The sequence below is a fragment of the Puntigrus tetrazona genome, chromosome 10 (genome assembly GCF_018831695.1).
Source record: "Puntigrus tetrazona isolate hp1 chromosome 10, ASM1883169v1, whole genome shotgun sequence".
NCBI lineage: Eukaryota > Metazoa > Chordata > Actinopteri > Cypriniformes > Cyprinidae > Puntigrus > Puntigrus tetrazona.
In genome coordinates this window covers 4,249,944-4,271,555 of record NC_056708.1, presented here as the reverse complement: position 1 = coordinate 4,271,555, position 21,612 = coordinate 4,249,944, and the positions used below count along the sequence as shown (strand labels likewise).

At 36.7% G+C, this 21,612-nt stretch overlaps 1 protein-coding gene across 2 annotated transcripts in view; it reads right to left on the bottom strand.

Annotated features, from left to right (window-relative positions):
- psd3l (pleckstrin and Sec7 domain containing 3, like) overlaps positions 1 to 13,036 on the bottom strand; it is a 77,922-nt gene extending 64,886 nt beyond the window's left edge. The window contains exons 1-3 of one of the 2 annotated variants that reach the window (XM_043250391.1): positions 12,292 to 13,036; positions 4,501 to 4,609; positions 103 to 1,008 (exon numbers count right to left, since the gene is read on the bottom strand). In XM_043250391.1, coding sequence (XP_043106326.1) covers positions 103 to 1,008; positions 4,501 to 4,609; positions 12,292 to 12,780 — 1,504 coding nt within the window. In that variant the 5' untranslated portion in view covers positions 12,781 to 13,036. The remainder of the gene's footprint in view (positions 1 to 102; positions 1,009 to 4,500; positions 4,610 to 12,291) is intronic. The other variant, XM_043250392.1, reaches the window with a different exon arrangement.
- Positions 13,037 to 21,612: the final 8,576 nt, after the last annotated feature.

Sequence of the window (21,612 nt, the reverse complement as noted above, 5' to 3'; positions counted from 1 at the left end):
ACACCAATTGGTAGATACTATGTTTTAGAATATCTTTAAAAAAGTATGAAAGTATCATATAAAATAGCTTTCTCATGCCAAATAGCAGTGTCTCTATATTACCTAACAGGCTTTTGGCAAGTGAGGACTGCGATGCAGAGGTTCTGTACCTGTTTGAGCTGTTCTCTGCTGGTTTCTGATCGGGTCTCAGCACACGCCCCTGTGGCACTCCTGCGGCTTCTGTATGCTGCATGTCCGGAGTCACTTCCTCTTTCATGCCGCAGCGCTGCATCTCTCCGTTCACAAGGCTTTCTGCCCTGCTCTCCACAAACCGCAGCTTCTTTGGCGGCTTGTCCCGGAGTTTGCCCCCCTCCAGAAAGCCACTGAAGATGCCTGGAATCTCAGCCAGAATTTTATTTGATTCCTCTAGAGACTCGTCTGCCACTTCTGCCGAGGGATCATCGTCTGTCCTACTGGGCGAGGGTGACCCGGCCCTCTTGCCCTCCGTCTCCTTTCCAGCATTTTCTTGAGAGGGCACCTCCGAGGGCTGCTCCCCATGTGTTGCAGCTGGAGTTGTGCTGGCTTCGGGTTTATTTTGGCAGGCCGGTGCATTCCTGGGGTCTCGACTGGGCCCAGAGCAGAAGCAGCTCAGCTCGTTTGCGGCCGCCATAACTGAGCTGGGGTCCTTTATGAGTGCCTCGCACCACGAGTCAAACAGCAGGGAGTCTCTTGCTAACTCGGACTGGCCGTTTGGAACATCCAAGCCGTGCTTGGCCATATCCAGCTGAGACGATGCGGTTTCGTCTGGCCCGTTGCAGGGTATCATGGATGAGGCGGCAGCGGTGGCATCTCCTGACATTGAGTCCTGTCCGGACGCAGCATTCTGACTCCAAGCGGTCAGACCACTCAACAGATTTGACAGCTCCCTGTCAATCTCCTGGAAGAGGGATGTCTCATCAATGTCATCCTCGTCAAAAGCCAAGTCAAGACCCGAGCCACTTTCCTGTTTCTCTTGGGTCGTTGTGGTGACTGTTGGACGAAAAGAATTAGAATTAAGACATCATTAATTATTAACTCAAAGAAAGTCAATTGGAGCAAGACTGTCTGCCTCAAATAAAACCAACAGAAGGCAGGATGAACAACAAAAAAACAAAGTAAAAAAATCTATTGAGAGTAGATAGCGTTTCAGTTATACAAAAAAAAGCCACATGGCCACATGATATTTTACAACCTGAACTAACCTTTCCTTATAATAAAAAGGTCAACTTATTTGATTTATTGTGAGACTGTTACACAGTCTTGATATCATGATACCTTTTTTTGTTTTTTGCATATTTCTGCATTTTGGTTACACTATATGATGATTTTTTCCTTCATTAAGGAGCAGTTTTTCCCAAAGAACTAAGAATGAAAGATTATGCTAAACAACATAAAGGTTTTTTTTTTGTTGTTGCTATTTTAAGGGCACATTTTCATCAACATGATATAAGGGGAATTATATAATCCTGAACTTTTTTTTTTTAAATTATTTTTTTTTTTTTATTACAAACTTGCTTCTCATAGAAACTGTGTATTATGTGTGAATTTAATTTATAATGCACTGACTGAAATGAAAACACTGGTGATCACGAAAAAAGTGTGTGTAAAACATTAACTTGAGGTTTTAAAGACCCTTTTTTCATGATCACCAGTGCAGTAAGTAGATTAGTTATATACATGTTCAAACTCTTATCACCAGGTGGAAGCATTTGACTAAGGTTGAAAATGTACTTTAAACAAAATTTGAACAAAAACATCAGGCTGCATCCCACTGCACTTACTGTACAATAGAGTATGTACGATACGTTCAGACACTTCAGCAACACACTGCCTTTATGTCAATTGACAGAAAACATTTATCGTCAATTTGATTACAAACCTATTTAAAATGAGCTGATCTAAACTGATACAAAAACTCAGTAATGCATTGCAATAATGAAATGCCTCGGTTGAAAATTGTTTAAATTCTCCTAATTTAATACATATTGTGCTTTAACACAATATGAATTGTTAAAAGCACTATGGTGACTGATTGGTAGATGAATTGATTGTTTGATGATTGATTCATTTAAAATATCAAAGCAAAACAACTGGCAAAACTACTTTTGGTAGGTTTTAAATGATACAGCTAGTGTACAAAATGTACGTTTATGTTATATGCATCTAAAATATGTGTTAGTATAAGCATAAAAGCACAACCTGTCTAAAATGTCAAAATGCTACACATTTTGGGTTATTAAATACCTGTGAATAAACAGATTAACATATACAATTGATATAAATACAATACAGACAGACAGACAGACAGCAGGCAGACAATTAACTATTTGGATGAACTGTGTTTTTAAAGGGGTCATATGATGCAACACTGTAAAAACTATTATAAATTTAAATAAATAAATTTAATATTGCAGTCAAGAATTTTTATTTCACCTACACAACTGCATGAACTATCCAATACTACTGGATATTTTATTTTAACAATTTTACATATTATGCCTTTGATCTATACAGCCCTAATAATTAGTAAAATCTCAATTTGACCATATACCACCAATCCCTAGAACCTAGGCTTAAAATCTATGCTCCAGTGCATAGTATAGTATGAACTGGGATGTAAGGTCACTGCTGTGCTATGTATGTTTCTGTTAGTTTGGATGTGTGTCATTTGTTGAAATAAAGGAAACCATGAGCCAATAAACTTTGTGACTCACGCACACTTCTGAAACATGTTTCATCATGATGTCCACTGACACTGAAGCATGACAGAACAATGACACGGGAACACTAAGATCGTGGAAGAGTGTTTTGTGTTCATGTCGGTGGTTAAAACACACACAAGAGCTCAATAGGGTTGTCACTCCTGTCCATTGGGTGGTAGAAAATCATGTCTTTAATGGCTCATACATTTAGATAAATCTCGGCCCTGTGGTCTTGGGAAATCCCATACGTTTCTCAACATAGAAACCAATGTTGTCAGATCTCACTAGAAAAACTGGATCTGAAAAAAACAAGCCGCTAGAAAAAAATTAATACATTGATCATTTTCTGAACTTTTCATTAATGAAATAACAAGCCCAAACATGTGTATAAAAGTGTGGACATGGCAACACTGAAATACTGTTTATACCAGCAGCAGCTTTGTGAGTCAACAAGTGGTTTACTTTAAATTGCTGAACATAACACATCAGCATGCCTTTGGTCTAAAATAAGAAACAGGTTAAACTGATGCTCAAATGTTGCTATAATTATCACTACCTCAATAATCACAAATCACAACACAACTTGAAATATTTACTCAAAAAATTCAAGGTTGTTGCTTACGTCTGTATTTATGCATTTGTATAAAAACACCTCTAATTACACTCATTTTTTATCTTTGTTTTATTTTCTTCTTTATACCTGGCTTGTTTGCTACACTGTAAAAGGTACCTGATTTATACCTAATTTAGTTCATTTATAAAGTTAATGTCGATTTTATCAGTCAAAACTGTCAAACCCTCTAAAACTAAAACTGTAAAACTAGTTTCTGCTTTTTACAGGGAACAAAGCAGAGTTAGAGTCTGTCAGATTCTGTGAACTAGAATGTTGCACAGAACTATAGAAACTAGCATGCATTATAGTTTAGTCAAGGGGTTCATAAGACATCTGCTCTGAATCAGGAGAGAAACCTACACAAATCAACAATCATTAATGAGCCAAACAGTCCTACATGGGTGGATTCTGATATGGGAGGATAACAGGGGATGGACTTTTTCAATGGAGCAAGCATTATTATGGATTTTAAACTCGTATATTGGTCAGAAGTGACATCATAATGGCAGATTAAGCAGATTTATTTACTCAGTTATAAACATTGTGTATGCACAAAACAGGGCTAAAAAGATGTGTACACCACTTCCTGTGCAAAAGGTGGGATTTATAAAAATAAACTTGACGGGAAAAATGCACACACCTGCACACAAACTCTGACAAATGCGTACAAACTCTTTTACCGGGAGTGATATGAATGAAGTAAAAACAATGATTTTAAGCTCCGATTTCATGTCGATGTACAGTACACGTTTACATTGAACATTAAACTCTTGTTAATGGAGATAAGCACTGAAATGACATAAAATCATTATGCAGAAGTAAAAAAAAAAACATTTAGATATATGTTACGAGCACATATTTAATACATTTAATTGAATATATTCAATTTAATATTTAAAACAAATAAAATACTATTTGGCCAGTAATTCTAATTCTAATATATGTTTTTTTATTCTAATTTATGTTTTTTTTTTATGTTTATTTTTCTCTCAAAATATTTATTCTAATACATAACGAGCTTTTGAGTGTACATACACTTTTAGTATGAAACCTACGCAGAGTTTTATAAATGAGGCCCCAGGACAATACACATTTAATAGATTTAAGGTGTTCATTTGAACCTGTATTCAGCCGAAAAATTACATGTATGCAAGAACATGAAAGTACCGCTATCTGCTGAGCTTGTGTCTTCTGTCTTTCCAAAGAGAAACTCGTACTTGGCTTTGGCAACACTCTGTGCATGTACAGAGGAGCTTCCCCGATCAAATGCTTCTCCCTGCAAGAACAAACCAGAGTTATGATGAGTTATCATGCATTAATTTGACATTTTAATCATTTTTTTATGAGTGAAGACAGAAAGTCTTCCAAATTTAGCAAATCAGACAGATGCTATCATGGTCCAAAACGTGACAAAATGTGACCCTGGACCAGAAAACCACTCATAAGTAGCAATATTTGTAGCAACAGTCAACAATACATTGTTATCAATAATTAAATGTAATAATAATAAAAATAAAAAATAAAAATCAATAGTTATAATGCAATGATAATGTTATAATATTATGTAAATATTATGATTATAAATTGTAAATTTCCTACCATAAATATAACAAAATGTAATTTTTGATTAGCAATATGTATTGCTAAAGAACTAAGGTGATTTTTTCAATATTTAGATTTTATTGAACCATCAGATTCCAGATTTTCGAATAGTTGTATTTCAGCCAGATGTCCTACCTGTCCTAATAACATACATAAATGCAAATTTTATCTATTCAGCTTTTAGGCTGCATTTACACTGCATTTAAGTCAATATTTTTTGGAATATATTGGAATACATCGGACTGCATTTCCCATCATCCATTGCACTGACCGCACACAGCTGCGACCAATCACACGCTCACCTGAACACACACTATATAAAAATCAGATCTTTATGATTTACTATAAATACCGTAATTGTAACTGATATAATTTTAATATACCCACCTATTAAACTACTGAAATTTGTTTTGTAACTTTTGAAATACACTGATAACCACCAAATGCAGGTGGTGATGAGAAAGTCACAAGATGAATCAAAGCCCATCACAAGAAGGTTTTAAATAGTGTCATTCATGCAAGCACTAAACACCATCATGAGGAGACCCATTAAACTAAAATATGCAATAAACATGAATTTAACAACATGATGTAGCGTACAACCCCAATAAACACAACTGAGAAGAAAACTAAGAACAAATAGAATGTTTTTAAAGATCAAACAAAACTTAAAATGCAATGCGGGGGAATTCTGGGAATGTCAATGAATATTTTTTTCCATGTAAATTTTACAGGAATTTACTGTTAAGCATTTAACAGGTTTTAACTGTATATTATATTATACAGCAAGTTTCAGAAAAAGTATGCCATATCGCAACGCACAGGTTTCAAAATGCAAATGGATAGCTTTATTTCGGTGTCTTTCTCACACAGAGATCGCATGACTTCAAAAGATCTGAAAAACATAACACAATTAACTTTGTTTGCATGGAAAAGAGCAGCGCGAACACTGTGCCAAACATCTACTTTTGAGTTTTACAGAAGAAAGTTAGCTATACAGATTTGACTGTGAGTAAATTACAATTTTAATTTCAGGGTAAACCGTTACTTTAAATCCAGCAAGTGACATGAATGTCAGGCTGTCTGTGTGAATCTAGCATTCATGCCCATCTAGCTGAAGTTCCCTCAGGAGGCCCGGTCGCTATGACTTGCTCCAGGCGGCTCAGGAATGTTTCTGTTTCCAGAAATGGGCTCATTTTTTAATACTAGTGTCTTTTGTAGCTGACAAGTAATTGACCACACTCTAGCCACATGACGAGCATGTGGAATTACTGGAACTGAACTCAGGGTGGAAAGAAACGGTGTCCGCTTTCAATATCACAGGAGAAGTCGGCCTTAGCGAAAAATCTGATCTCTGTGTTTAGGTTTGCCTCCTTTTCTTTCATTTTTATGATCCAAGTTCTGAGACTGTGGAAAAGACAAAGCCCACTGGGACAATCAGACATCTTTATCAGACGCATCTATAAAAATAAGCTCAATGTCTAATGTCAGCTTCAGAGCGGAGCGTGTCTAAGTTAGATCGAATGGGGGGAAATCATTATTGACAAGCTCCTCATATGTTCCCTGAGTCAAGACATCAGGAAATCCACTTATTGATTACTCCAAGATCAGAGATGCAGAAACAGTAAACAATATCTCTGTTTTCAGGATGCAGAGTTAGTACAAAATGTTATCTACTCTAATCACTCGAACAATAACTTTGATTAATTAATTTGTCAGATCAGTTACTGTGAATTAATACCTGACTCACTTTCAGTGTTTCCAAATGGCAAATTTGTAGTTAGATTAAATGACTTTCCCACCCCATTGTGACTTTTTTTAGGTTTAGGGATGAATATGGCAACCTTATCTGTTCTTACCTGCCTACTGATCCAAATTCATCTTTATATAAATTAGTGAATTCGCCATTATGATGTCATCTAGTGACATTTAGTTTCCAGCCTTAGTTACTTTCAATGAAAAGCAGTTGGCAACACTTCTCACTTTACTGATGAACCAATTCTTGATTTTCAGTCACTTCGTATGAAGCAAAAACTGTTTCGCGTAACAAGGTTCATGGTATCGGTAACACTGAATGTTTGTTCATATGACAATGTAAAGGAAACGGCACAGGTATCACACACTGAGCACTTCATGCAAACAAAAGGTTCACAAAGGTCTTTGTACTTCTTTAAAAAATGGACAATGTGACATTGACGAGCTTCACAGTTGGTGCAAAATGGTGCAACTGTGCAAAACCGAGAGATTAGGAACGATCTCTGTATGTAGCCTAAGCTTAAACACACACTTGTTACAGAAAAACCGTGTATGCTCAATGCATCTGTTATGTGTGTCCCTTGGTAACCATTTCTGGAGGCTTTGTTTTAGGAAACTATGAACTTAACGTGACTGGCAGGCAATAGCATGGAAGAATTGTGAGCAGCCCCAGAAATCATATCTGGCACTACTTCTGGATGCCAAACGGTGATGGCACTACATGCTCTTACGGAAAACAATGTGCTGAATTTTAGGACGCTTATGTCATCCACCTGACACGTCCTGTGTGCTCCTCTTTAAACCACAGCATTCATTAGCGCTCCTGAAACAGACCTACACATGGATATGAGAAAAAAAAAACATGAAACAAATGCATTTAATGAATAAAACACTTCAGAGGTTACGGAGCTTGACTGAGCATCAAAAACAATATCTGGGAACTTTAAGACAAGAAGCTCACAAAATGGAGTTGAACTGGAAACAACCACGACGATGATCTAATTCTGACAATCTAGATTTTTCACTACAGTGAGCAGTCTGAGGTTTTCCCTCAGGGTAAAACATGGTATTTAAGGCACACAGACAGCATGCTGGCCTGTGATCTTCAGTTTTGCGACATGATAATTATTCTCAGAAAACAGGAATAACACCCCGTTTCCGAGAATGTTTAAGAGCTACAGCAGAAAACAGTACATATTTCTACTTCAATTAAAATAGTTGAGCAAATAAATTCCAAAGTACAATTAAAATAAGTCATCATTGTTTAATACTGTAAAGCTGTTTTCACAAAATCTGAATTGTAAAAATAATACATTATATAATAATTATATAAATAATGGTGACTTGACTACTAGCTATTAGCTACTTATTAATCATTTTATGAATACATGTCTGACAGTAAAGTCAGCAGCACTGCCTTTGTCTTTGCAGCACTTATATATCTGACTAAATACATAAAACTATATATGACTGTAACTATACATAGCGTCATGACAATGAACTTTAACCGAAAAAATTACCTCGATTGCGATTATTAAAGGATATTTTTTTATTATTATTATTTTGTCGTCGTTCACTGACGAGAGGGATGTCTCGTCTTTGTGATTTTTAAAAATAACTGAAAAAAACACTAACTACGTATGGTTATTTATTGAAAATTTTGAACATCTAAAAAAGAAAACACACATGACTTGATTTGCTAATATTTAAAAACAGAACATTTCGAATTCAGGAGTACGGTTCGTTTTGGAAGCGAAGCTACATCACAATGTATGCCGTTGCTGCTGTTAATGTCCATTCTTCCAAATGACTGAATTGCAATTGCAATGTCAAGGGAAATAATGAAGTATTGTGATTTTTGCCATAATCATGCAGGGTTATTGAACTCGTCAATCAACATTGTGCCCTGAGCGAGACATTAAACTTCTGCTTACTCCGTGGGGTCTGTCCTCTTATTAGGAAACTGTCAGTTGCTTGTGGATGAGAAAACATCTGCTAAAATGACCAATATCTCAATGCAGGGAAAATGTATTGCATGTAATCAGAGACCATGATGCAAGACCGTCAAAACCCTCAATTCCTGTGGTAATGCAAAGCTTGCCCAATGTGGCAGAACTACACCAACAGCCCCGCATGCTGTTTGTGCTTTGGCTCCTTAGTTTATTAAATATTTGGGCATACTTTATATAATGCTTAAATCACTAAAAATCTAAATAGTCTGCAGATTACTCTTCAGCAAATACAGTGCTCAGCGATACAGATTTTTTTGTAACACTTTACAATAAAATATGTTAATGCATAATGCATAACTAACATTAACTAACAATGAACTTTACAGCATATGTTATTTTTATTAACATTAGTTAATAAACATGCAACTATCCTGTAAGTTTAGCTTTAGTTGTTTTTTAGTTGTTAATTCATGTTCACTAATGTAGTCCATTTATGAATTTTTACAGGACCTAGACATTTAATAAAAGTTATTAAACTTCAATGAAGTGTTAATAAAAGATTTAGGCTCATTTATGTATTTCTGTATTTCTGAATGTAATTCTATTACTTCTGATTGCTATCAAAAAGCCAGAGTATATATTTTCAATCATGTTAAATTGTTTAGATATTCAACTTGAAGTGCGTCAAATTGTTTATACTTTTCATACATTGAAAATGATCAAAAAAATTAAGATGATTGGTGAAATGACAGTTCAGTGCACATTTTTGCGCAAAATGCAATACCACTGAACCTTTGTTAAGGACAAAACCCTGATGTTTAGACAAAATTAGAGACGTTTTGTCGTAGTGTTTAATGAAGATATTTTAGTGGTAGAGGTATATTTTATCCAAAATATATCCACTATGCCAAAAATAATATTTTTAGGACTGAAGCTGTAATAACACATTACAATACTGTAGCATTACAAGCAAAACCTACATAACCAAATATCAATGAATCACACAGCTGATTGGCTGGTTTGATCAAACACCAGCAGACAATGAACACAAAGCCAGAACAGTGATGTTTGTATTGAGGCTCTCTGGTAACTCAGCACTGTTACTTTTTGTTTGATTTACACTATTGGTATTGCGATTGCATTAGTAATTACACTGTTATAACATGCATTAGGGTCAAACGCAAAGCATCATCGCATGGACAACAAATCATCATTCATCTCGCTAGCCAGAAAACAACAAAGCTCCGTCCTGAATGAAGGCGTTGCAAAGAAAAAACCGTATATAAAAAAACAAACGCACCACGTTCTCTTCATCGTCGCTACCATCGCATCATCACCACTGTTTGAATTTCATTTATCTGTTTTCACTCATTTCCCCTTGTGTGCTAGTCTGTTAGCTTCACTACTAGATTCGAACGAGCACTCCAGCTACAGAAATAAACAGCAAACGTGTTTAAAGTGTGTTTTGCTACCAAACACAAACGGTCGTGAATAAAACGACTTAAACTGAAACGACGTTTGACACATAAACAGAGAACACTGACGAAGTGAAAGCACCGGAATCGATTCTCGCTAAATCGTTCAAAACAATGAATGAAACAACAGCAAATGAAACTTACCGACAGAAAGGTTTACGTTCACCAGCAGTTATTTAAAGCTGGATGTTGAGCATCACTGTGATTACTTCAGCTCATTATAGAGCAGTCAACGGTGTGTGTGTGTGTGTGTGTGGTTTGATGCGTCTCCCCTCAGTCTATTGTCAGTTGGTACAGTCCTCAGTGTGTGTGTGTGTGTGTGTGTGTGTGTGTGTGTGTGTGTGTGTGTGTGTGTGTGTGTGAGAGAGAGAGAGAGAGAGAGAGAGAGAGAGAGAGAGAGAGAGTGCGCGCCTCTTCATATCTCAGACGTCATCATGCATGACCCTGTTCTAAACCCAGATGTTGAAATCTTCACGAAGATATCCGGGGCTTTTCTACGATACCAACTGTTTAGGGGCGTGGTCAATGCGATAATATTTTGTCTATATCTAACAAAACATAACAAAAACAATAGGCCTAATGATAAAGACATGTATTACTACTTATTCATGCATTACATGTATTAGTACTAATATTGTGACCAGAAAAAGCTTCATTTGCTTCTTTTTTTATTTATTTATTAGCAATTAGGACAATTCTACTATATATAGGTATGTGGATTATAAAAGGTGCTATATAGGCTACCTATGAAGATGTTTGATTTTGTTAATATTAATTTATGCACTAAAAAAAAAACCTAGGCTGCTAGGTCTCGTGTCATAATTCTGACAGGCGCATGGTAGAAATATTATTATTATTATTATTAATTAAAATTATATTATTTAAAACTGTTAAAATTGTAAATGTTAAAAGGAAATATGAAGTTATACAAGTATAATTTATTTAATATAAAACAATTTTAAATATAAATAATATTGCTGTCAAATAATTAATCATGATTAATCATATTTTTATTATAGAAATATATTTAATTTCTTAATATATTCATATATAACTTATATATTTTAAAATATAGGTTATACATGCATGTGTTTATATTAACTTTAAGTAATGTACACATTATGCACACATATATTATGTAAAGAACATGATTAATTACCCTCGTTTGATATGGCTAAACTGAACACTGAACAGTGTTTGTAGATACCAGAGAAACAGCACAGCACTAATACTAGTTAGTAGTAAATACATTAATATGTTGCTTTAATAAACATGTCTGCATAATTGATTATTGTTTATTAATGACAGTTTTGTGTCTCTTTTATCCCTCTCGTAATCAGTTCTTCTGGTCTTAATATAACATAAATTCGGCGCTGCCTGATTTGTGATTGAAGTTTATTTTGATAGTGGGCATTAGATATTCTACTAAAAGTAACTGTGTAACTACATAACTCTCAGAGTTGACTGTTAGTGTAGGTTTAGGGTTAGTAGAATAATCTGACATATACTTGCAAAGATTCTCATAGTCAGTACGTTGTGATCGAAATAAAGACGTAGTTGCAAAGTTACTTACTGTTATTATGTTTAAAGTGAACTATTGCAATAAAGTGTTATCCTTGATTTTGCATTGTGTTTTTTTACCATTTCACAAATCACAAATATATAGAATACAGCGAACAGTGGACAGAAAAACACTACTACAAATACTTTTGGTTATGTTTTTAGGGTATGTTTACCCAAGTATCTGAGTAGAGTGACCACAAACTAGATATTTTGCTTAAAGTGTGGTTGTGCTGTAATAAATTATACATACGTTACGTACTATTTTAAATAGGAATTAAAATAGGTGTTGGGCCATTTTACAATTTTCCAGACTCAAAGTCAAAAATCAAAGTAGGAAGATGAAAATTGGTTTTAGTCCATTTAACGTGAGGTATTCAGATATGTACTGTAATCAGCCCATCTGGGTGGAGAAACAAACACTACCGAGCATGTTCAAATCCCAAAGATGCTCTCTTCAAATCAGAGCAGACTAGACCAGCACATGCGAATCGCTCAGAATCAGTTATATGCAGTAAATAAACTTCGTAAAACAACACAAACGGATCTGAATTCCCAGTGCTGCAAATGAATGACAGAGAAGCAGCATTAGTAAAATCACATATAGGCCTTACCTTCACAGGAACTGCAGGTCTAAGCCTGGTCGTCATAGTAGTCTGTTTTGCAGTACACTGTGCTTCTGCCATTAGCGTTGAAGTCTCACAGCGGTCCTTGTCCAGATGTGATTTCACATCAACAGGAGTCTCCTCAGAGAAGCTAGGACGCAGCGCAGGTGTGTATCCATACAGCTTTGAGGTCCGCTCGATGACAGCAGACAGAAAGGACGTCCTCTCTTTCGCTCTGCTCGGAGCCCCAGCTTCCTCTTTCTGTTTGGCGCTGTGTACCCAGCTCGTGTGCGCCTTACGCGGCTTGCTGGGGCTTATAACTGGAGTTGCAGGAACCGGTGGAAGAACAAGAGGCTTGGGCCTCAGTTTAGGTTTGATGCCTGGATTCCCGGCGTTAGTGTCTGATCCTGTACCTGAATGGAGAAAGCTCAGTCTGGCAGCGGAAGGCAGTTTGGGACAAGAGTTTCCCTGTGAGGCAGAAGGACTCATCTGGCTCATGATTTCAGAATTCCCTTGACGTAAAATCCAATTAGAAAATTCTATCCCATCTAGCGTGGACTGTGACAGCTGTCCCGATTTTGATTCTCAGTGAAGAGCTGTGGCTTCAGCAGTGCAGTACTCCAAAACAGGTCAATACAATTATTCGTAATATTCTAATATTTCAGCGCAACTCCTGGAACAGACGGGTCTCTGTGACCCCTGGCTCTCCAGATGGTAAATCAGAGGGAGCTCTTCCGGTGGGCTGGTAAGAGACTGGCGCTGATGGGCCCTGGAGGGTGACTGAAGCTGGACGCGGAGGAAGGAAGTCTTACCATGATGATGATCTCCTATTTCCTGTAAGAATTGCTAATCTCTCTGTGTTGTGAGAATAGCTCAAGTTTCACAAGGATCAAGTCCCAGGTGCATAAGGGCCAGGGTGGCACTGGTCCACCCAGATTAATAGTTCATCCACCCAAACTGCATTTATTAAAAACGTAATTTTTTTTCTCACATTCTCACATTCTGACTAAAAGAATCTTTAGTAATACACGTCAACTTATTCTACTAACCCAAAACCTACCCTACCCTGAGAGTTAGCAGTCATTTAGATTCAAATTAATACAAATTTGTTGACATATAGTAGAACGTCCAAAGTGTAATAGTGTAATAGTGTAACCTGATAATCTTTACAATTTAACAAAGCTTTAATAACTTGGAAGTCTGAGTATCTGCTATTTTTACTGCGAATGAACTACATTCAAAGGTCAAGGTCTTTATTTCAGTGGTTTCCCTTAAAGCTGGCCTTTAAGAATAGTTAAGAAGAATGTCTTTATAAACAAAATGAGGTTGTGAAAGTCTGGTGGGTGCAAGGCACTATAGTTCATTTATGTAAGCGAGGATAGAAAAATAAAATAAACTGACATTATACCAAAAACTTCTTCATACAGTGGACTACCAGTAAAATTTAGTTTCTTTAATTGCTAATGCATTATATCGTTTTCTAAGTTATCTGACATTTTAAAGATTCATTTGTTCTTACACAGTTTCAATCTTGAGTTCTTGTCATGTTTTATCATCATTTTCTCAACTAAACTGTGAAGTTAAAGGTGTCAGAATAAATTTTAGTATGACTGTACATTTAGAAAGACTTCTAGTTTTGTGAACATTGACAAAGCATTCGATCACTGGATTTATATTATTTAAGGTTCTGTTCAAGTTTTTCAACAGTGCATAAACTAATGATGATTTTTATTTGAAAATTATTTTATTATGCATTACGTTTACAATTTAACATTTTAATGATTTAATTATTAGATTTTTTATTGAAAAACTCATATACCCTCTCCATTTCCTTCACAAACCCAGTTTGGGAAAAAGACATAATGTAATGTTTAATGCATGTAATGTTGTTAAAAACAACAAATGGAATATATTTTCTTTCTCTTTGTATATTTATATCAGTATGATATAAGATTATACAATTTAAAAACCGAGATAGGTTAAAAGGAATCTAAAAGTAGTCTGACTATATTAAATAAAACATGTAATGTAATGGATTACTAATTATAATTTTTGTCATGTAATTTGGAATCAGTAACGGATTACAATTTGTAAGTCATCCACTCAGCTCTGACCTTAAATGATAAAAGGGCAACTTGTTTTCAGTTGTTAGCCAACAAAAATGTGTCTAAATGAGTCACAATTCAATGAGCAGCAGTTGAAGTCCCATTAAAGCATGGAGGACTCACCCTGCTCCTGCAGCACTAGTTCAGTTTCCTAACCCTAATCAAACCCACCTGAACCAGCTCATCAAGGTCTTCAGGATTACTTGCAAAAAAACACATGCAGGTGTGTTGGAGCAGGGCAGGGATTTGTGATTTCTAAAGTGTTGTACCATAGTCAAGTTATGTAGGAGTATTGTCAAAACAGAATGAAAAAAAGTAGGACATTTGCTTGACTGGCAACATATTTGGCTGGCACTATACTGAAATTATCAGCATAAATAATAATTAATCAATTAATGCTCCATTGTAAAGCCCAAACCTGATGGACTAGACACAAATGCTTACTTGGTTGCCAACCGATTTAGCCGTTATAAAACCTCAACGTCCAGGAAATGACTGCTAAAATCAAAGGGAATATTAAATGCAGCCATTAAAATCAGTCAACAATAAAAATATGAATGAAAACACACTCTAACACGCCTTTAAATCTACATCAGTATTTAGTGATATATAAGACAAAGTTCATTTATCAGTGATTAAAACGATTAAAATATTCATACCTGCATCCTGCAGACTACACAACCTTGAAGATCAAAATATGTACTGCACTGCAAAGAGTTCAGATCATCAGCATATCTTGTGTCCACTAAGTCATCAGGTTTACTGTATAAAAGGAAGTACTGAAGAACTATAACATGTGACAATTTGCTCTTTTTTCCTCTCGGTATTAATGATGAAGCTTCCAGTTTGTTCGTGCATGTTAAATCACGTAACATTTTTCATAATTTTTGAACTGTGTGTTTCAGGACCTGTGCTCATATGAGAGATTCAAGATAAATGCTTAGAATAAGTATTTGCATACTACTAAAGAAGCACACTGAAATTAACATGTATGTCAACAAAAAAAAGCAATGTAACGCATTAATTACCCTAAAAGTAAAGTATTAGTTACATTTTAGGGAGTAACGCAATATTTAAATGCATTGCTTAGAAAAGTAACTTTCCCAAACACTGGTAAAGACAGAATTAGCCCTCATATTATGAACTGGGTTACAACAGAAGCGTTTAGTTCAGAAAATTAGGACGGAAATTAACCTGCTGCTGTAGATATGAGGCTGAAGATTATTTGAGAAACAGACTGTCTTAAAATAAATAAATGGGTCAAACTGTGATTGAGCTGTGAAAAAGAGCATCAGGACTCATTACGTGAACTAGTTCTGGTGATAATAGATTTGCATAACACACCTGCTATGTCACATTCGCTCTGTTTCATATAGGAGACTGATGACTTTAGCAAACCCTCCGTTTTTCTCTGACGATACATTGAGCTCCCAGTCTGTACGTTCCTGCCCAGCAGAATGCCACTTCTAGCAGTTTCGATATGGTTCGCTGACAAAAAAATTATGATAATGTGAATGTTTGCCATTATAATACTGCAGGTTGAATTGGATCATTGAAGGTCAGAAGACACTGGTTAATAAAATTGGATTAAATGCTTAAATGATATTTGTGTTCTTTAACTTATTTACAATATCAGGCAGGGGGTCAAGAGAGCGAGTATCAGAATCGGTAAGTCCAGGCAAGGGATCAAAAGGCAGGCAGTAAGCAATCAGAGAATCGATAAACAGTCCAAAGTAAACATGGGGAATCAATAGTGGGATATAAATGCTAAGAATTACCAACCGGGGCAAGGATAAGACTTCGCACTGAGTATGTATCAAGGTACAGCTTACATAGCTGATATAATGTGAAACACCTAAGCAGGCAATCAGACCAAGGTATGGGGCATGATGGGAGATGTAGTTCAGGACAGTTAGTATTCTGGAGAGGGTTCCCTCTGGTAGCCATTGGAGAGAGCCACAGAGGCGCGATTCATGACAGAGCCCCCTCCCTGTGAGTGGCTCCTGAAAGCAAGGAACAGTTTTATGCCAAGAACGTGGATGGGGAGCGGGCTTGTCCGGGAGGTCCCGGTGGAAATCGGTGATCAATGAGGGATCCAGAATATCCTGAGCATAGACCCAGGATCACTCATCTGGCCCGTATCCCTCCCAATCAATAGGGTATTGCAACATCCGACCTATCGACAATCCAACATATTGACAATCGATAAGGTATTGCAACAATCGAGTATCTCTTACTTAGATTGGAGGGTTACCCCCGGTGGGGGTCAGTAATGGTAATAGGCCACCAGAATTTATTTGAGCTGAGTTAACGTGTCGCTGTAATGCAGGAATGACCCGCACTGGGAGAGTCGTGGATCCAGTGTAAAAGACGGGTTCATAGGTTGATGGGCAATTAGGAGGTGGTGGTTCAAGGCTGAGGGCTTTGTTGATCTCAGTGATGATATCCCATTGAACTGGTGCCATTATGAGGGTTCTAGGAAGAATGGCTTTGTGGTTTGGTTGAGCTCACTGTCTTATCAAACTGTCTGGAAAGTGTGTCTGCCTTGCCATTCTTAGAGCCTGGTACGTAGGTGACTTTGAAATCAAATCTAGTGAAGAAAAGGGACCATCTGGCCTGTCTGGGGTTCAGTCTTTTGGCTGCCTTGATGCACTCCAAATTTTTGTTATACGTGAGTATATGGTGAACATCATAATTCCGTTCGGTGGGGTTGAGTTTGTGAGAGTAGAATGCACAACTTTGGAGGAACAGTTTTGCTGGATCTACCGTACACTGTGAAAGTACCGTACACTGTCAAAGTACCGCCCCAATGCCCGTGTTAGAAGCATCCACCTCAACAACAAATTATTTTTTGGGACGAGGATGATGAAGAATAAGGGCTGTAGTAAACTTTTCCTTCAGCTTTTGAACGGCCTCCAGGCACTCAGAAGACTAATGTAAATGCTGCGTCCCCTTCTTGACTAATGAAGTGAGAGGTGCTGTCGTGGTACTAAAGTTGCGAATCAACCTTCAATAGAAGTTTGTCCTGAGAAAACATTGTAACTCCTTCAGTGTCGCGGGTTAGGGCCAATTGATAACGGCTTGTACCTTGTGATCATCCATGGTCAACCCCTTTGTGACCAATAATGTACCCCAGGAAGGAGATTCGAGACTGGTGAAACACTTTTTCAGTCTGGTGTATAGTTGGTTCTGTATGAGGCGTTAAAGAACTGCTCTGACATGTTGGAGATGAGAGGAGAAGTGAATATATGAGGGTGTTGTCTATGTACACAAAGATTTGAGGGTGGGGGTCGAGACAGGCAGCAAATATCGGAATCCATACATCCAAGCAAGGGGTCAAAAGGCATGCAGTAAACAATCAGAGAATCGATAAACAGTCCAAAGTACACATGGGGAATCAATATGGGGATATAATGCTAAGAATTACCAGCCATGGAAAGGATAAGACTTCATACTGAGCGTGAGACAAAGTACAGCTTTTATAGCTGATATAATGGGAAACACCTGGGTAGGCAATCAGACCAAGGTATGGGGCATGATAGGAGATGTAGTTCAGGACGGTTAGTATTCCAGAGAGGGTTCCCTCCGGTGGCCATCGGAGAGAGCCACAGAGGTGCGGTTCATGACAATGCCTCTGCACTTACTTTTGATTTCTCTCTATTTGAGGACAGGAGAGCTGTTAGTCAATACACGCGCACACACACAGCACAAATCAAAACTCATCCATGGCTCCCAGAACGCATTGCAACATGAATAAATGATGCACCTGAATTCTTTTAGTATTTTATTTTATTCTTACTATTTTATTTTTGATATTTATGCTGTGACTTTTTAGTAGCTTGTTTTGTAATATTCACACTGTTTATCTGAATATTTTGTCCATTGTCACCATTGTTGAGATTCATATGCTGATTCTTCATATGTCAATGTTTATGTGCGCCACAAAGCACTTCTGTTGTTCTCAAAATAAATGAGTTCACATGGCTAAAACCGCGGTTTGTAGAACAATCAATGATTCAAACACTACATGATGGTTTTGTGAATATCAAGCAGCCAACATCAGCAGACCCCGTTTTATCCTAGTCTGTTTGTGTTTTGCTATTATTGTACGAAACACAGAATTGCAGCAGCAAGAGCTACATAGACAACAACCAAGTAAAACAAACACTAGTCACTTTTCTCAAAACCATCATTAGCCAACAATGGGCACAAGTTCTGTTGAACTCTGTTGTTAATGACAAAAATATATATATTGTTTAGTGCAAGTTCATTATCTTCCATTGGTTCAAGTTCTAAAATATAGATGTGAATCATTACCCTACATTTTTTTATTGGAACAATGTGTGTGTGTGTGTGTGTGTGTGTATATAAACTATAATCAATGCCACAGTTGCTTACCATTTTCATAGCTAACCAATGCTGCAGAAACTAGGTAAACAGATGTTAATGTTAAGTATGAATGTTCAGTCTTAAATCTGCCATACACACTAAGTCTAAAGACTTTTGCTGCACATTATTTTGACCATTTGAAGCATAAGCAGCCTTTGTGCAACGGACATGTTCTGATAATAACAAAACACTCACTATTTAAAACACTTTCTGTTTGGACACAGACACAAGCATTCTTTAAGGGTGTCAGGGACAGCTGAGTCTGACATTGAGGTCTCTCAAGTCAAGCACAGAGGATCCATTGAGTCATTTCCATCTCTTCCAGACGCTCACTGAGATCCAAAGCAGTCAGTTTTGTCAACAGTTTTGACTTTACTTCCCTTCTGCTTGAACTCAATAGTGTGACCCAGTGCTCTGTTGAGGGGTCGTGACACGGAGCAGTTGCTCAGATATAAACTTCCACTGGAAGAAACAAGATTATTGGAATACTGGTTATAGGATTTAAGTCAAAGATGGCTGTGGCTAGAAAGGAAATACTGCAATCCACAGTTCAGCTTAACATTAGCTGTTAGCTTAACGCAGTGCACGTAGCAAGGTTATTTCTCTAATAAAACTTGGAAACACTGATAAGGGCAGAAGCTTACACGCTGAGTCAATCATACAAACATATTTAACACACGCTCTTTGAAAAGTCACACTACCAACATCAGAAATTTACACATAACAGCCTTAAATCATGAAATGAGAACCTTTTTAATTAGAGGGCCACTAGCTGTCCGGCCATCAATCGGAAATGGACTGTAATTGGCCATTTTTGTTTTTTTCTCAGTTGAAAGCATCTCTGAAAGGAACTATCTCATGAATAGGTTTGACGATATTTTCTTTTCCTCCTACCTCTGTAAAATGCTTATTAAAGTATTATTTCAAGCCAGTTTAGCCTGTAATAGAGCAAATAAACATCTTGTTCATGTAGTGTTTAATTCTTTCTTGTCTCTTATCAGCACCCTTATCAGAAACGGCCCATTTTCTTAAAAAAATCAGGAAAGGTCATGGTCGCTGCATCTGTTTTCAATGATTGCCTATACTATTTTGTGAACAAAAGTGCCAAAAAACAGGTAGCATATAGACAGTAGATAGTTTATGCAGCCATATACAGTATAGGGCAGCAGCTAAATATATTCATTCATAAGACTTAATTCATACGCACTGAAACTGCAGCTACTCCAGTTTCAGTATTACTCTGTGCTGTCCAGATCTGTAAATTAGCCCCGATCTCTAGAAAGGTGTTTATCTGTGATATCAGGCCCTTGCTCTCCTTCTATCTGTTGCACTTATCGTCCAGCAAAACGCTCATGCTGTAACACTGCACCTCCCAACGCTGCTGACATCAAACGGCCCAAGTATGTAAACCATCATGGATCACTACTAATTACACCCTTGACGCAGCTAACATCCAAGGCCACATGAAGCCCCGGTGAGATAATATCACAGCATCATATAAACATGGATAAATTACAGACTTCCATTCTAGAGTCAAGCAGGAAATGCCTTCTCCCTTGCAAACTTATTTTACAGTGTTTTCAAAAGTATCTGAACAAATTTTATTGTTGTGGTAAATAGTGGGTAATGCGGCTAAAACTGTCAGGCCGGTAATGCTAGATTTAGGTTTTTGCGCAACATTAAAACTTTAAACTAAATGAATGACAAATACTAGACTCTAAAATACTCTATAGGATAATTGCATTTGTACATAGTGAACATTCCTTCATAAAAAAAAGAAATCTGATTAATTATCATAATCATAAATACATAAATAAAACTCTGCAACAAAAGCATGAATAAATGCAGTAAATAGCAATATGATAAAATAAATAAAATGCAAAATGACTTGGCATTATATTACAAAGCTCTATATAATTTCCACATTGTAGCAATTATTTTGTAAATAATCGATTTAACAAAACAACATTTAATTATGAATGATAAATAAAGATTTTTGCAAAATATTTAAAAAATGATACAAATCTGTTTAATATGAAAAATGCACCACTTTTGGGGGAAAATGTTATACATTTCAGGCAGTGACAGCAACGGCCTGCAAAGTGACATAAACTCATTAATCGAGAAACTGGATGCACGATTTGTATATGAATATATATTCTCCATTACTGTCACAGGTCCAGCGAATTGTACTTGCAAAAAGCAAAAAGATGATTTTTAAACACAACAATGGGCAGTTACAAGACGTAAAACATGCAACTGTCATAAAATATGACTTTAAACGATTATTGCCTTTTTTTAATTATTACGTAACGGTAGCATTCATAATTGTAACTGTAATTAGAAATTGCAGTGCAATATTATTTTGTAATTATTTTTGTATGTCTTGTGTCCCTCTGATTTGTTGTGTGTGTGTGTGTGTGTGTGTGTGTGTGTGTGTGTGTGTGTACAGGCCTGTCTGAAAGGTAAACGTTCTCACACATGTTTCAATTGTACTCAAACAGCATAAAACACATACCCATGTGGTTCTTTGGCGTTCTGCGATAAGTGCGCCATCTAGTGTACGTTTTATGTCATAACTTTAAGAAATCAAAACGGCTGTTTATCGACGCTGTAATAAACAATATGTAAATTAGAGCCAAATGTGCGAGAACGCGGCCACGCCCTACGTGTATGTCACGCTCTTTCCTGCGTTTATTAGTTTAATTTCATATTCCGGTTATTTAAAGCATTTAATACAAGGTTAAACAAGACGTCATGTGTTCAATAACGATAACAATGCAAACAGACATAAACAATGCCGCATCTAAAGCGCCTTTGATGGTCTTTCACGCGG